This window comes from Macaca thibetana, chromosome 13 (assembly GCF_024542745.1).
Source record: "Macaca thibetana thibetana isolate TM-01 chromosome 13, ASM2454274v1, whole genome shotgun sequence".
Lineage (NCBI taxonomy): Eukaryota > Metazoa > Chordata > Mammalia > Primates > Cercopithecidae > Macaca > Macaca thibetana.
In genome coordinates this window covers 38,444,755-38,462,882 of record NC_065590.1, presented here as the reverse complement: position 1 = coordinate 38,462,882, position 18,128 = coordinate 38,444,755, and the positions used below count along the sequence as shown (strand labels likewise).

At 36.8% G+C, this 18,128-nt stretch overlaps 2 protein-coding genes across 5 annotated transcripts in view; one reads left to right on the top strand and one right to left on the bottom strand.

Moving 5' to 3' along the window:
• APLF (aprataxin and PNKP like factor) overlaps positions 1–7,244 on the top strand; it is a 96,651-nt gene extending 89,407 nt beyond the window's left edge. Inside the window, exons 10-11 of one of the 2 annotated variants that reach the window (XM_050754452.1) lie at positions 6,732–6,933; positions 7,043–7,244. In XM_050754452.1, the coding sequence (XP_050610409.1) occupies positions 6,732–6,933; positions 7,043–7,046 (206 nt within the window). In that variant the 3' untranslated portion in view covers positions 7,047–7,244. Of the gene's footprint in view, positions 1–6,731 lie in introns of both variants that reach the window. The other variant, XM_050754453.1, reaches the window with a different exon arrangement.
• CNRIP1 (cannabinoid receptor interacting protein 1) overlaps positions 1–18,128 on the bottom strand; it is a 1,091,934-nt gene that overhangs the window by 246,362 nt on the left and 827,444 nt on the right. The gene's annotated exons all lie outside the window — the stretch shown is intronic.

Below are 18,128 nucleotides of genomic sequence, written 5' to 3'. Positions count from 1 at the left end.
ATAATTGGTTTAAAATTGTATTTTAACTTTCCACACTTTTTCAGAGTGCTACAATGTTTGCACAAGTTATTGAATGCTAAAGTAACCAGTGCCAGGAAGATTTTGTTTTATTCTTTTTTAGCTGCCTCACCTGTTGACAACATTTAAAGGAAATTATCATCAATATTTTATCTAATTATTGGGGTCCTCCTTTCTTGCCTCTATTATTATGTGATATGTATTATTCTAGGTGATTGATAACATTCATGACTGAAAATTTAGAATGGTCCACTGATAGCTACTTTAATGTTTCTCTATTTCTACAATTGTATACATGTACGTGCTTATATATACTGTTTTATTCAGAAGATAAAACTAAAAGATCTAGAAAGAAAGCTATTAAGGAGGCTTAGTGGGATTTACATGAAATTCTATAAACTGCTACTTAATGTGTAGAAAGCTAATGTATGGAATATGAGAAAGCCTGATGCAATGGAATTATAAAAAGAAATGAACTTTATATATAATAAAGTAGATCAGAAATATATAAAAGCTAAAATATAAATACCAACTAGTTGCTTAGTGCATTTTTAAAAAATAGTCTTTAATAATAAAATGAAGCATTATTAGAAATGTTTGTTCTTGTAAATATAGTAAATTTTCAGCTTTAGGAATATTGAGCCGAAATATTTATTTACTTAATAAAAATTAATATCCTAATTAGTCCTAAGATTTAATAGAAAATTAAAGAAAATAAAACATGAAGAATTATCAGTATTAAACTATTAATCTGCTGTGGAGCGCCTGTCATCTTAGATCTAACACCAAAAAACTATTGGTAAAAATCTGCAGTTTGGCTGGGTGTGGTGGCTCATGCCTGTAATCCCAGCACTTTGTGAGGCCAAGGCAGGAGGATCACTTGAACCCAGGAGTTCACTACCAGCCTGGGCAACAGAGTGAGACCACATCTCTACAAAAAATAAAAAAAATTAACCAGTTGTGGTTATGGGCACACCCGTGGTCCCAGCTACTTGGGAGACTGAGGTGGGAGTATCGCTTGAGCCCAGGATGTGAAAAATGCAATGAGCCATGATTGTGGCACTGCACTGTATCCTGGGCAACACAGTAACACCCTGTCTCAACAAAACAAAACAAAACACTGCAATTTGAAAAGATTTTTCTCCATGCAGAATCAACATTTCTTCCGGCATGTATGTCACACAGTATGCTCTTCAATAGTTTGAAGACTTAGTTCTTGAGATAAGAATTAATGGTGAAATTTTAAATTGTAAAAGAAATATTAGACAAAAATTTGGAATTGTCATTCTCATATTATAAATTCCTCTGCATATAAAAAATCAGAAATTACCATATTCTAATCCCTTATAGTAAATAATGAGTTGTTTTAAATATGTTAAAGATTTTATTATTTTTTCTAAAAGTTATTTTTCATAATGGTAGTTCAGTGTTACCCATCAGTGTTTACAAACCAGTGACAGCGTATTTCACCAGTTCTGGCTTTAAGTAGTCAAGCTGTCAATCCCTGTCCACATTTCATTTTACTTCACTGATTTGTAGAGAAAATGAAGATTCCTGTTGGGGCCTTAAAATTAGAACTCTGGAGTTAGAAATATCTTTGTGATCATTTAATCGAATGATTTGTAGTTTAAAAAGTAATTTCCGGCCAGGCGCAGTGGCTCACACCTGTAATCCTAGCACTTTGGGGGGCTGAGGCAGGTAGATCACCTGAGGTCAGGAGTTCAAGACCAGCCTGATCAAAATGGTGAAACCCCGTCTCTACTAAAAATACAAAACTTAGCTGGGCATGGTGGCGGGGGCCTGTAATCCCAGCTACTCAGGAGGCTGAGGCAGGAGAATTGCTTGAACCTGGGAGACAGAGGTTGCAGTGAGCTGAGATTGTGCCATTGCACTCCAGCCTGGGCAACAAAGCGAGACCTTGTCTCCAAAAAAAAAAAAAAAAAAAGTAATTTCCATTAGGTTATGTCACTTGTTCATTGTCATGAGCTTGTTTATAACACAGATAGTTGGACTTCAAACCCCTGGTCTAGTCCTCTTTCTCTTAAACTATGCTATTTTAAAGAGTCTTTTTGTTGGGTAAGATGTGAATGCACATGATCACATAACATGTGCTAATGATCTCTCAATAAACACTTTCCTTTCAGATTCAGAAATCACTTAACAGCTTTAAAAGAAAAACAGATAAAAAGCCGGAACAACTTCCGGTTCTTATGGACAATCAAATGAGATCAGAGGTAACTAGCAGGAAGGAATTTGTAAGCATTCTAGGCAAAAATAGAGAAAAGACTTATTTCTTTCAAGTTTACCTTGACTTAGAAGTGTTAACCCAAATTTAAAAAAAAAAAAAAAAAAGAAACTTTCTAAGATAAATTTACTTGGAATATTGTAATGAGAATACGTGTGTCATTGTAAAAATCAGTATTCAGAGTATTTTCCAGGTAAGTAAAGTTTAATTTTTTTTTTTGGCCCAGTTACACTGAAAGGCAGAATTGGATATTTCTCAAAAAACACCTTCAGATTCTACTAGCAGTTTTTAAAAAAGGAAAGTCACCTAGGTAGCATTTGTTTTATATAATATTTAAAGTTATTAATTGAATTTTCCACAATATAATCTATTAAATAATTGGTCCCACAAGGATAATCACATATCAGCATTTACAACCCTGTTATGAGGCCGGGCGCGGTGGCTCAAGCCTGTAATCCCAGCACTTTGGGAGGCCGAGACAGGCGGATCACGAGGTCAGGAGATCGAGACCATCCTGGCTAACACCGTGAAACCCCGTCTCTACTAAAAATACAAAAAACTAGCCGGGCGAGGTGGCGGGCGCCTGTAGTCCCAGCTACTCCGGAGGCTGAGGCAGGAGAATGGCCTAAACCCGGGAGGCAGAGCTTGCAGTGAGCTGAGATCCGGCCACTGCACTCCAGCCCGGGCTACAGAGCAAGACTCCGTCTCAAAAAAAAAAAAAAAAAAAAAAAAAAAAAAAAAAACAACCCTGTTATGAAGGATCTGTGTGACACCACTAACAAAGGACACAGAGCTGAATTCTAGAACTGACTTTGTGCTCATGTCATGACTTGGCTCTTCAGATGTCTTCACTTAAAGTATAAAGTACCTGTTCATATGAGTTAAGGTGGATTAAATTTGACTATTAGCTACGTTGAATTCTGTTACAGATGGTTTTGTTAGATTCTGGACTTCTTGTTAGAAGAACATGAATGTAAACATAAAATGTAAGTGATGATAGATAAGAGCTTTTTTTTGAGTAAACCAACAAAATTATTCCGATTAATGTGGCCTTACTGCCTCAACAAATGAGGCTTCTTAATAAGTTGCTAAATATTTCCAGGGTTCACTGAGGCTTCATTTAGCAGAATTAAGGTCTTTTACATAATTCATTATATTGACTGGCAGGCTGGTGATCAAAAGTGTAGGCTAAAATAAGAAGGGTTTCTGTAAAACTAAAGATATTCAGTAGTTGATTTGCAAATGGTTCACTTATTCATATTGATATATTCAACAAATATATTTATTAAGTGCTCCCACATGTTAAGCACTGTTGTCTGAGCTAACGACACAATAGAAACAAAGCCCTGCTCTTGCAGAATTGTACACAGATGGGCAGTGCACACATAAGCAATTATTTGATGTCATGTGTTGATAATTAGAAGAAAAATAAACTGTGTAGGAGGACAGAATAGCAAGGGTCTGTACATGGTATGGGGAGTGCCATGTCAGATAGGATGGTAAAAGAAGCACTCTGATAATTTGACATTAGAGCCAAAGCTTGGAGGAGGGAGCAAGCCAGGTGATTATCTAAGGAAGAATATGCCAGGCATTGGGAATCATGAGTTTAAAATCCCTGGTGATGACCATGTTTGTACTGTAGGAATAGCAAAGAGCAAATACAATTGGAACAGTGCAAGTAAACAGAATGGCATAGGATGAGATCAGAAAACTACTAGTGGGCTAGTTGAGTACAGTCTTCAAAGCTGAGACCTGTAAATAAAGACTTTAGATTTTATTTAGAGTGAGACAGCTATTGGAAGGTTTTCTGACTTTTTTTGTGAAGAATAGACTAGAATGGAAGCAAGGGAGACAGTTAGGAGGATATTGTATCCAGGAATAAAGTGGTAGTACTGGGGCCAGGGCATTAGAGTGGATGTGATGAGAAGTGGTGGATTTACTTTGCAGGTAAAGCTAACAGGATCTCTTGAGGTATTAGATGTTGGGTTCTCGGTAAGGGATATTCAAGGATGACTACAAGATTTCTTGCTAAAACAACTAGATGGTTGGATGATTAGAGAAGTCATATATTCAAGACTGATAAATAGAATGACCAGATCTGGCTGAAGCAACTAAAGAGTTATGTTCTGGAAATGTTATATTCCAGGTGCCTGTAAGTCATCCAAGTACAGATAATGCTTAGGTATCCAGATAAATGAGTCTGGAATTCAGGGCAGTAGGTCAGGGCTTAAGATGTGAATTTGGGAATTTAGGACATAAGACTGGATGAAATCATCTAAGGAGTGAGTTAGAGAAGAAGTTCCAGCTCTAAAAAGTTAGAGATTAGGATGATGAGGAAAATCCAGCAAAGAAAACTGAGAAGGAGCAGCCAATGAAGTGAGCAGAGAACCTGGAGTTGTTTCAGCTTTGTATCTGTTTTTCTTGTAAAGCTGCTAAGTGATTTCTGAATCTGAAAGGAAACTGTTTATTGAGATATCATTAGGACATGTTATGTGATAATGTGCATTCACATCTTAGAAAAGAAAGTTATGTGTATAAGGTACTTCCAAGAGGAAAATTGACAAAAATAGAGATATTGATGTTCTTTCCTTCTCACTCCCTTTCCCAACTGTAAACTGCCTTCCAATTTTTAAAAAATGCATGTTATTATTTTTAAAAATATGGGTAACTGAGATTAGACATAAAACATGCCCTCAAGATGTTTACAGGAGCTGTGTATACAGATAAATGTAATGCAAGATTTTCCTTAAGGAACTGGTGAGCTTCCTACTATAATGAGAATTGTGCAAGTTATTATATTGCCTTTTTAGCCGTGGCTACCAAGAATCTTGGGGATAAATTTGATGCTCTATTTTTAACAATTGTGTTAAAAATTGAGATTATCATATGTGTATTCTGCTTTTTATGTTTTTGATTTCTACCTTTATTAGCATTTTATTATTATAAACTGTCTCAAATCCTTTCTGGAATGAGTACTGATACTAAGAAAAATATAAATGTGGCCAGGCGTGGTGGCCCAAGCCTGTAATCCCAGCACTTTGGGAGGCCGAGATGGGCGGATCACGAGGTCAGGAGATTGAGACCATCCTGGCTAACACAGTGAAACCCCGTCTCTACTAAAAATATAAAAACTAGCCGGGCGAGGTGGCGGGCGCCTGTAGTCCCAGCTACTCCGGAGGCTGAGGCAGGAGAATGGCGTAAACCCGGGAGGCAGAGCTTGCAGTGAGCTGAGATCCAGCCACTGCACTCCAGCCTGGGCTACAGAGCGAGACTCCGTCTCAAAAAAAAAAAAAGAAAAAGAAAAAAGAAAAATATAAATGTATTGGGCTATAAAGGTTAAAAGGACAGATATGTTACTTCCTTTGTCATTTTTCTCATTTTTCCCAATTCATTGACTTTATTTTTAAAATTATAACTATATGTTGCATGTGAACATTTTAGAAAGATATTAACCAAAGTATATACTAAAGTACATACATTAATGTTTTTAACCTATACATTTGCTGTTCATCAGGGACTGTCCTCTGCCATTCAGATTTCTAGATACAGTCTTCTTAATTGTTTCTTGAATGTTCCACACTGTCCTAGAGTCTTTCACTGCTTTATTTTAAAGCAACTCTGTAGCTCACTGTGGAAGGAGTAGGATGAGGGAAGAAATGAATTTGGAGACAGAATAATTCTAGTATTATAATATTACTTAGAAATCTGTAAATTATAATGTCTGTTATGATGGCAATCCTAGTCTTATTGAAACATGAACTGTAAGAATATCTTAGACCTATAAAACTAAACTTTCCAAAGTATCTAAGCTAACGCCCTGATGTGTCAATAAGCTTTTGCTAGGTTTGCTGTAATAACAAACATTTCTAAATTTCAGTGCCTTATAACAATAAATACACTTATTTCAGTGTATTTCTCCTTATTGCAGCTGTGAATTGGCTGTGGCCGTGTGCCATGTGTATTCTCATGCTGGAATCCAGACTGAGGGATCAGCCTCTATCTGGGACATGCTTCTTGTGGCAGAGGGGAAATGGCAATAGCAGAACCAGAGAAAGAGTCTTAAAGCATCCTTTTGGAAGTGACACACACTATTTCCACTCACATTTCTTTGGGCAATCACTGAGAAGTGAGGAAGTATAATCATATCACAGGAAGGGGCAGTGAATAACTGGGACAAAAATACATTCTACCACATGGGAAGATGGGATGTTGTGAATATGATTATGAGATTAAGGAACCATTATTACTAATCTCATGGGCCATTTTAGTTTCAGGAACCTCATGGTAGGAAAAGTTAGAATAATAAATAACAAAGCATCATTTTAGTGCCCTTTCCAGAAATCTGTAGTGGTAAGCTATGCATTAATAAAATTAATTCTCTGGATGCAGAAAGACATTTTATAGGTAGATGTCTGTCATCCCAGGTTGAGTGGCGATTGATGTGTTGTACCAATCTTCTGTTTTTCAGTGAGAAATGTTTTAGATGAAGATAATGATAATGTTGGGCAACCCAGTGAGTATGACCTGAACGACAGCTTTCTAGATGATGAGGAAGAAGACTATGAGCCAACAGATGAAGATTCTGACTGGGAACCAGGAAAGGAAGATGAAGAGAAGGAAGACGTGGAAGAGCTTTTGAAAGAAGCAAAACAGTTTATGAAAAGAAAATAGTAACTAACTTCTGTAGTCATGTGTGCCTTACATTTACTTTTTCTTTGTGGGAAAACATTTATGAACTAAGGAGGTACTTAAGTGACAGTTATTTCCTTCTTTTGATAGTTAATGACTTCTACTACTGACTCTTTACAAGTGAGACATTGAAACGTCAGCCTTCAGTATAATAGATGGAATTTTTTGTTGCCTTGCCTTTTCTTTCCTACATAAAGCATCTGGAAATAGGAAGACAGAGAAGGTAGAGTAAAAATGGATATTTTTGATGTACTTTGTATATTGGTAATAAAAAGTAAAAGCCATAGGTTGCGCAAAACTTTGGTCTTTGTAAATTTTTTTCCAAAGATTATCTTTATGGAGTACTCTGCAAGTATAACCAGGCAAATTACATGAAAACATGCCTCTTTTCATTGTTACTGAAGTAATTCTGTAAGCAGAACAGGATTTTTTTTTTTTTTTTTTTTTTTTTTTTTTTTTTTTTTTTTTTTGAGACGGAGTCTCGCTCTGTCGCCCAGGCTGGAGTGCAGTGGCGCTATCTCGGCTCACTGCAAGCTCCGCCTCCCGGGTTTACACCATTCTCCTGCCTCAGCCTCCCGAGTAGCTGGGACTACAGGCGCCGCCGCCTCGCCCGGCTAATTTTTTTGTATTTTTAGTAGAGACGGGGTTTCATTGTGTTAGCCAGGATGGTCTCGATCTCCTGACCTCGTGATCCGCCCGTCTCGGCCTCCCAAAGAGAACAGGATTTTTAAAATGCAGCCATTACTTAATGGCTTTTTTTTTCTAGTACCTTAGATGTGAGCTTTGCAATTTCACTTACTACTTTTGTCCTTCAAAACTTGGGAAGATTGGTTCCAAATGGATACTGAAAATAGGTTCAACTAGGCTGTAGAAGAGAAATGTTCACCATGCAGGGAATGTTATTTTGTGTTCCACATCTGCAATTTACTGTATGTTTGAATTTAAAAGTAAAAAAACTCAAAGAATTTGACCTTTTTTTTTCAAACTAAAGTCCTACCTGATTATTTTAACTCTCAATGTGCTGTCTTTATATTAAGAATAGAGAAATGACATAGCTTCTTCAAATGGCGTGAATTTTGCCTTAGTTTTTTTGACCTCTGATGAAAGTAGCAAGTTGTTTACCAGTTGAAAGTTCAAGATTCTGGCCTCCCATATCAAGAAGAAACCACTTATTCTTCAGTTTCATGACGTATCTTTCTGTATTTCTGTTCTAAAACTACTTTAAGCCCTATAATGCTCTTCATTTTAAGTGACTTTGAATTGTTAAAATGTAGTTTAGAATCTTTAATAACAGTTGGGTTGCGTGCACAGAGCAGGAGATATTTATTGAAATCATAAATCACTAAGCCAAAAGAGTCTTTGTTAAATACGGATATTTTCTACTCTAAAGGAACTTAAAAATTTATATTTTAAAAGAGCAAAACATATTTATAATATTATTTCTCAGTGCTTTTAAATATATCTCCCAGTAATTGTATAATACTTAATATTTACTTAAACTGGAACAAGAATAAGATAAACATTTCTCTAGACTATTACCTATTATTCTGATTTTATCTCTTATTGTTATTTGGGAACTATTTTTCCCCTTATAATGTCCCTTAAACCTTGGTAGTATAACAAGTCTATGAATGTAATATTTAACTTATTTTCATCTCTGTCACTAACTTAATCCTTGAAGAGTTACTTAATCTACTCCTAGGTATATACCCACAGGAATTGAAAACATTTCCATATAAAAACTGCACACAATGTCGATAGGAACATTATTCTGAAAAACCTATTAAAATATTCCTTCCTTTTCAACTACTTATCTGTGTAAGGCCTGGTTTTCTCCATGTACTTCAAGCAAAACAACATATGAGAGCAGACATAGGAATCTACATGTCTTCTAGAGAAGACAGACATTAAAGAGATTTGCAAAAATTTAACACAATGCCATTCATCTCACTAAATTCTTTAAAATACATAATTTTTTAATAAAATATATGTTTGTGTTAGTGTGTAATGGGTTTACTCTTCTTTTTAAGTGAATTACTAAATATTTTTAAAATTTCTCAATTATAATCTCCAGTATGGTAACTATCTACAAGTACGACCCTCATAAACAAAAGCTTTTTGGGTTTCTCAGTAATTTTTAAGAGTGAAAAAGAGTCCTGAGGCTGAAAATTTTGAGAACCACTCCAGTAGGTCACTGTAGCATTCAGTTGGACTAGTTATGCTAGGATAACCCCAAAATCTCAGTGCCTTAACACAAGGAACGTTTTCTTATACCAAGAATTTCTGTGTTGGGTGACCCTCTAGGGCACTGTCTTCCATGTAGCAACTCAGGATTCCAGCATTTTAGAGTCTCTGCCTTCTTGTAGTTGTGTCATCTGGATCATGAGACCTTGTTAATCATGACTGCAAGGGGAATACAGAAAGTAGAGGGTTATAGTGTAATTAAAGGCTTCAGGCTGAAGAGACATCACTTCTGTTTGCGGCCCATTGGCCAGAAGTAGTTACATGGCTTTATCCACTAGAAGGGGCATGGGAAGTACAGTCTTATGGGTGTCCAGAAAAGATGAGAAACAGAGTGAACACTAGTAATGTCTACCACCGTCGCCAAAGGAGTAAGTGGTAAAAGAGAGTTGAGGACAAGATCTTGAGTGTGTCATAATTTAAGGAATAGGAAGATAAATAAAAAGATTCTTCAGAGGAATTAGAAGAAGAGGAATGTTAGGAACTTTCTGTGTCACAGGAGCTGAAAGTAGAATGAATATTAAGAAGGAAGAAGTAGTCAATATTGTCAGTTGCTATAGAATGGTTACACGCCTAAGAACTGAGATTAGATTTAGCTTCCTACTTCACCGAGATAATTGAAGCTATTCGATGAGAACTTTTACAAACTCTCACCTGCATCTACCCACCTACCAGCTATTCTCAAATTCTTTATCTTCTCCCCTGGTATTATAGATAAATTGTTTATTATTTTATTTAAAACCATTTCCGTAGATCCAGGCATCTCTTACGTGCTTAAGGACTTTATACTGGTAATTCCTCCCCCTCTCCCATCTCATCAGTTTTTTCCTATGTACTGATTCATTCCCATCACCATGTAAACTTAATGGTATTTCTTACATCTTAAAAAAAAAAAAAAAAAACTTCCTTAATTCACTCCCCCAACAGCTTTACTACCCTATTTATCTTCTCCCCTTAACAGCAAAATTCCTCAAAAGTGTTGTCTATACTTGCTGTCACCAGTGCCTATCCTTTAAGTCCTTCAAATTGTAACAGAAAAACATCAAAAGAACTAACATAACTAATTCCATTTTCATTTAAGGGGCCTTTACCAATTGCTACACATAGGCTGGGATTTCAGAGCACTGACATTAAATGTAAAAACCGGAATGATGTAGTTTTTGAAACTAATTCTGGGATTATATATGTAAACAACTATATTTTATTAAAGATTTATAGGTGTATGGTGACCTGACCAAGCACAAAGAAGTTCCCAACCCCCTTGGACCCTTACTGGTGCCCAGATATTTGTACTCATTGGTCACCTTTTGGTCCCAACCCTCTCCTCTTCCTTTTGCCCTTAACATAAAAACAGCCTGAAATTTGTTCTGATTTAAGATGGTATTTTAGGACGTTAGTCTGCCATATTCTCAGTTTACTGCCTTTCCAAAATTAAGTTGCTTTCCTTGCTCCAACTCCTTGTCTCCCTACTTACTGGCTGTTGTGCGGTGCGCAGGATGAGTTTGAACTTGGTTACAAAATCAAGCCTTTCCTACCACCTTTCCATTGAAACTGCTTTTGTCAGGTGCATCAGTGATTTCCACTCTCCTGAATCCTATGGTCATTTCTTAGCCCTGATCCTTCTCAACCTTTCCTCAACATTTGAAACAAGCAAGATGTCAGGGTGTTCAGGAAGAAATGGTGGAGAAGAAATAAATATATTGATTGCAATCACTCCAGGGAAGTTTAGAGATGATAAAATCAGTAGAGGTTTGTTTTGTGTGGCATTGTTTTTACGGTGGGAGCACAGAGCATGTTTTACAGGCAGAAAGAAGGAATCTGCAGAGAGAGATTACAATGTTGTGAAAGTTAAGGAATGGGTACTTGTACTTCTGTTAGCATTTTTGTATTAGTTAAATTTATTAATACAGTGATCCTTAAACTAGCTGTGCATCAGAATCCCCTGTGAAGTTCTTTTTTAAAAAAAAAATAGGTACTGGGTTTCCTGAGAGACCGACTGAGTCAATCTCTCAGATGGGGCACTAGTATTAGTACTAAAATATGCACACATACACACACATGTGCACACACACACACACTCTGTTTCATGGATTAGATGCTGTTGAAGGACAGCTTTGGAAAGCAGGCAGTATAAGCCCACTTTATATATCTCTAGTGAGCAGTTCAGTCCAGCCCCAACAATGAAAAGCAAGCAGAGTTTGTGACACCTCAAAAGAAAATTAATCATTCTGAAGTTTGGGATTAATCTGTGAGATTTTCATTTTTCATAAAGCATAAAAGATGGAAAGTCAAGAATAGAATTAGCCAATACTCTTCGAAACCATAAAATTATACACACAGTAATTCCATCAGTGACACACATTATTCTTGAGATTTTAGCCTTCATTAGCTGTGAGTTTAGCAGCTCACATTGGTGCTAACTACACTGTCAGGAAACTTCCTTGTATGTGCCATGGGTGTCATTTTGTCTGTGGAGCCCACAGTGGAAACTTCCTATGGTGTAATGAAATTAGAAACAAACCACCAAAGGACAGGAAATATAAATCTAATGGATGTGACATTTTAATCCATCTTTCTGAATAGATTAAAATCACACCTCTGGAAAAAAAGGCATCAGGTTGAACTTGTAAACTGTTTAAAAATAAGCAACAATCAGAGTATTATGTTACTATTATGTAGCAAGTAATATATTTGAAGAAAAATAATATTGTCTTACGTGTATATATTAGAAAAAAGACTAATAATAAATCAACTGAGTATTTTAGAGCTAGACAAAAGCAGAGCATCACAATTAGCCAGGGATAGGACAGAATTAGTAAAGTAAAATCTTGAGATAAAAGACTAAAAAAAGAAAACCCAACAGACTTGATCAATAAGACAAAAAATAAAGAGAACTCTTAGCAAAAAAAAAAAAAAAGACATTAAAAATAAGGGTTAGAACTACAAAAAGGGATGTTTTAAAATTTTGTAAGAGAGTATGTACAACTTCATGTTAATTTGAAAATTTAGATGAATGTATGACTTTCTAAAAAAATAGCTTTCCAAAGTATACTTTATAAAACATTAAAAAGGGTGAACAGATTAACAGCCACAGAGGAAATGGAAAGTATTCACATTTCTACTCCTAGGATAGTACTAAACATTGGGAATTACAAATGAATTATATAAAACTTTTATTCAGCAAACAATTTCCCTGTTACAAGAATTACTGTAGAATATGGAAAAACATGGAAACTCCAATTCTTTAAATTAGCCAAAGAAAACTTACAAAGTAACCTCAATATGAACATGGATATTAAAATCCTAAATAACTACTCAATTGACTTTAACAATGCACTAAGATATCCTGACCTAGAAGGGTTTCTGTTGAGAGTGTAAGGGTAGTTCAGTGTCAATAAATCTATTGTTGCAATTCATCACATCAGCAAATTAAAGGAATGACTTATGATCTCATGAAAGGCCAAAAAAGGTATTGATAATTCTGTATTGTTCCCCTTCAAAACACAAACTAATAAAAAGAAAACTCGTGATAAGATAAGAGTAGAGTGAAATTGTTTTGACTTGATGAGTACCTTTCAGAAATCCACAGTAAGCTTCTAAGCTCACAGGGAAAGATTAGAAGTGTTCCCAGTGATGTCTGACACAAGACAAAGATGTCCACTATCATCTCTACTCTTTTGTTTTCTTCTGAAATCCTTAAGAAATTATGTATTGAATAGGAAAAAAAAAAAAAAAAGACCCTGGTACTATGCATAACATATTTAACTAAGAAACACAAGAATATCAACTGAAAAATTATTAAAACAAGATTTTTTAAAAAAAAATTGGCTAAATACAAGGTCACCCCAAATTAAGTTTCCCTATATATCAGCAATAAATGGTCAGAAAAATGTAAAGAATAAAGATCTTATATAGACAATCCACAACCCAAAATGCGTAGTAATAACCCTAACTGTTACTGGTGGAGGGTGTCCAGGTTCTTGGCATTTTGAACAAAGAACTGGACAAAATGCACAAACAAAAAAGCAAGGAAAGAATGAAGCAACAAAAGCAGAGGTTAGTTGAAAACGAAAGTACACTCCACAGTGTGGGAGCTGGCTGAGCAGCAGGCTCAAAGACCCCAGATACAGAATCTTCTCCTGTCCAAATACCCCCTAGAGGTTTCCCATTGGTCACTTGGTGTTCGCCTCATGTAAATGAAATGGTGGCCCGCAATCAGTCTGATTGGTTGTGAAAAGCAACCAATCAGAGGCTGAAGTAAAGTTACAAATGTCACACTCCTATGCGAATTCCTATGCAAACACTGGTTGCTTCCTGCAACCAATCAGAGGCTAAAGTGAAGTTAAAAAGTTGCATGTCTATGCAAACAAAGACTTGGCCAGCAATCAGTCTGACTGGTTGTGAACAGCAGACCTCAGTCTGATTGCTTGCAGACAGCAACTAATCAGAAGCTGAAGTGAAGTTACAAAGTTACACTTCTATGCAAACCAATCAGAGATACTTTCTGCAACGAATCAGAGATACTTTCAATTTTCCATCTGCTGCCAGAAAAGGTGGGGGTTTGCAAAGGGAGTAGCCTCTGGTCCTTTTGTTACTTAGGCATGGAAAGTTGGGGTTTTCCTTTTGATTTAGTTCTAGGAAGTCAGTGTGAATTGGCCTTAGGTTCCCTGCCTCCAGACCCTATTCCCCTGCCTCAATTGTACAAGACCTACACAATTAAAACATTAAAACTTTAACGGACATGAGGGCCTGACACAAATGGAGATGCACACACCATATTTCTAGATAGAAAAATGCAATGTTGAAAGATACAGATTCTCCCCAAATTATAAATTTCATGCAGTGTTGCTCAAAATTCCAAATGGATTATTTATATATAAAGTTTTATGATCTAATTCTAAAGTTCATTTTAAAGAAAAATGCACTAGACAAATCAATAATCTTTGAACAAGAACATTGGGGAGACTTGCCTACCTTGTTAAAATGTCTATATCAAAACAATAGAGCTATATGTGCTTTTTTTTTTTAAAAAAAAAGGGATATTGGTACAGAAAAAGACAAATAAATAAAACAGAAGAGAGACTCCAGAAGCAGACCCAGTTCTATATAGGATAAAAATGCAATTTTAAACCAATTGGGACAATTCAAAAAATAATGAAATTATATTCTTGCCTCATATTCTGAAAAATAAAATTTAGGTGAATTAAAAAGCAAACATGAGGAAAAATTAAAATATGGGAAGGAAGTGCTCCCTAACCTAATGTTGAGGAAAGTGCTTTTAAGTAAAGTATACACCTCAAAATCTATAAAGAAAAAAAATTGGCCAGGCGTGGTGACTCACCTCTGTAATCTCAGTACTTTGAGAGGCCAGGGCGGTGGATCCCTTGGGCCCAGGAGTTTGAGACCAGCCTGGGCAACATAGTGAGATCTCATCTCTTTAGAAGAAAAATTAAAAGTAAAAACATTATCCAGGCCTGGTGGTGCACACCTGTAGTTTCAACTACTTGGGTAGCTGAGGCTGGAGGATCGCTCAAGCCTGGGAGGATGAGGCTGCAGTGAATCATTGCGCCACTGCACTCCAGCCTGGGTGACAGAGCGAGACCCTGTCTCAAAAAACAAGAAGAAGAAGAAGAAAAATGGACGTATTTCATTTATAGAAATTAAGGAACTTGTTTTAATGAAGCAACAGACTGGGAGAAAATATTTGCAGCACATATAATATATACATATAAAAAGCTCCTAAAAATGTAAAAGAAAAATGGATGAGAGGTAATTTTTCTCTTTTCGTAGAACAATTCATAGAAGATAAACAGTTTGCCAATGTATATGTAAAAACAAGTTCAGCCCCTCTTGTAACCATAGGTACAAATTAAAATGAAGAAATATTTCTTGACCATTAAGTTTAGAAATCTAAAATATTTATAATTTTCAGTGATAACAAGGAAGTGTTCACTGGTCAAACCTTCCCGGAAGGTAACTGAGGCATAGCTATCAATATTTAAGGCGCATGCCCTTTGACCTGGTTGTTTCTATTTTAGGAAACTGTCCTATAGAAACATTTGTGAATCAGTGTAAAGAATATACTGGGAAGTCCAGCTGTGTCTGTAATAAGAGGAGAAAGAAAAATTAAAAAAAAAAAAAAGAACCCAGATTTCCATCATGGGGAAGTAAACATGTTGCATCCATAGTGTGGAATATTATGCCATCCTGAAGAAAAATGAGGTTGACTTATATGCTGGTGTGAAAAGATTGGCAAGAAACACATTTTTTAAAAAAGGAAATAATTGAATAATGATCTTAGTATGATTCTGTTTACACAAAAAAGAAGTATCAACGTGTATTTATTTACCTGCGAATAGAAAAATCACTGGGAGGGTACAGAGATAACTGTTATAGAACTTAATGTGAGAATGTGAATAAATGTGAGGAAGGAAAGGGGAGGAAGGGTGGACTGTCAAATTCAATTACACTGTAATGTATGGCCTGACTCTTTTAACGAGAATGTATTCAGGTACCGCCTGTGTCAAAACAAACATTGCTAGAGATACAATTGAGGCTCACAGTGAAAGAGACCGGATGTAGTCTCAAGATGAATCTCACAGAGGCCTGGTAGACAATCCTTGTGTTATTTCTGATACTATCAGTAACATTTTTGTCAATGAAAACTATTTTGGTGACCAGCACTAGTCCTCTTAGCTAAGGCCATGTCCCATGGCGTTTTTCCAAAACATAAATTAGAACTAAAACAATTTAACAGGTAGAATCTTAGATTTTATGGATTTGAGGCATGTCCCATGCCATGGGTGTTAAGCAATGAATGCCCTAGTCCAAATCTGATGGTTGAACTTTCCCAGTATCCTCCAAATTCCAGGCATTTACCAACTTAACCCTGTAAGGCAATGTTGGGTAGGGAGTTTATGGATGACGCAGGTGCAGGATGATTATAAGGTAAAATAGGATGAACCAGCTCGGTGCCACATCATCACTCTTCACCTTCTCACCCTCTTCTGGACAACTGCTGACATTCTGTGATATTCAGCATTCACCATAAACATTGCATGATCCAGTTCTCCTGGATATCTTAGTGCTTGGACTCTTCACTGTGTTGGCATCATTAGCTCAGCAGGTGAACTCTCAGGATTGTTTCTGTTCTGTTAGCAGAGCACCAAAAAGTCAGAAGCCAGGAGGCTTTCTCCTCATGGTTCTCATCACTGGATAAGAAATGTGGGTTGAAGAACTTGAGCTAATTAGGACTCCAAACAACCTCTGCCCCCCTCACCTCAGTGCTTAAGTGGGAGGTCCAGAATCTTCCTAATTGTGTTAGTGCTAGCTTAAGGAAAGTATAGCATTGGAATTCATCTCTTTTATTTTGAAAGAGAAATTTGTTGTTCCAAAACTGAGATTAAGCAAACTGTATGCCCAGCACCCTTAATTCCATACTGATAAAAGTCACTTTCCTTTGACAATGTTGATTACTAAGAGCTAACTGACAGAAGATCAAATCATGTTGCTTGGTAGGTCTAATTAATAGCCACAGATCAATCTGCCTGTTATTTTATTCTTAGATATAGCACTTGTTATTTTTAATTAGTGGTTGACATCTCAAAATGGCATTAGTCATCCATACCTAAATACTAACGCATGTCTCCTGCTAAGGAGATGTCCATTTTTTGACTTAGCAGGCTTCCTGGCCTGTGAAATAAACATCTGTGTAGAATTAGCAGCCTGAATGTTTATGTAGATATTCCCTAAGGAAGGATACAGGTTTGTTTTCCCCAAACTTTTTTTTTCAAACTGGCACACTGACTATTGTCCTCCTAAACCAATACAAATCATTGGCACTTCACCTTAGAAATGTTAACAACATAGAGAGATCAAGCCTTTTGGAGTGACAGTGTTGAATTAATGATATTCCCTGCATCTCCTCTCAACACGACATTACACCAACAGAAGCCACCATTGGTTCATTTTATTCTTTTTAATTTAATTTAATTTAATTTTTTTAAGACAGGGTTTGGCTCTGTCACCTAGGCCAGAGTGCAGTGGTACAATCACAATTCACGGGAGTCTCAAATTCCTGGGCTCAAGCAGTCCTGCCTCAGCGTCCCAAGCAGCTGGGACTACAGGCATGCACCACCATGGCCAGCTAATTAAAAACAATTTTTTTTTTTGTAGACATGGTGCTTCCCTGTGTTGCCTAGGCTGGTCTCAAACTCCTGGGATCAAGAGATCCTGCCACCTTGGCCTCCCAAAGTACTGGAATTACAGGCGTGAGCCATTGCACCCCACCTAGTTGGTTCATTTTAAAGAAGAACATTTGCGCTTCCCTTGGTGGAGACCCTGGGGAGCTGCCTCACTGGCTGATTCGCTCTCTGGAGACAGTGCCGGTGCACAGAAGAAGGCCTCCAGGGGCCACGGCCCAGGCCCACGACCTTACCCGTCTGGCCTCAGCAACTGGTTTGGGGTGACCCCTTACGCTAGCAGGGCCAGTCGGGTGCTTTTTCTAGGGTCTTTTGTTTGTTTGTTTGTTTTTTATTGGATAAGGACAGGGACAAAGAGTCGTATCAGAGGCGCTCTCTACCACAGCACTCGGAGAGCAGGTCCCCAGGCCTCCATTGCTGAGGCCTTGGAGCTGTCTGGTTCTCTGGCTGGTCAACTCTTCCTTTCATCAAACGACCCCAGCAGCTTTTCATATTTCCCTTAAGCTAGTCAGACCTGTCTGTTACATACAGCATAAGGAGAAACAAACCAACTTTTAGTTATTACACTAGAGTTTAGATTAAGATTAAGCTATATAATGAACACTACAGTTGTCATTTCATTAAGGAAATTTTGGTCATCGCTTATTAAGATCTTTCTTTTCCTGTTCTTCCTCCAAAAGTTAGTAATTAAGGAGTCAGGCCGACATAGAAATGTTGCAAAGTTAATGTTTGTC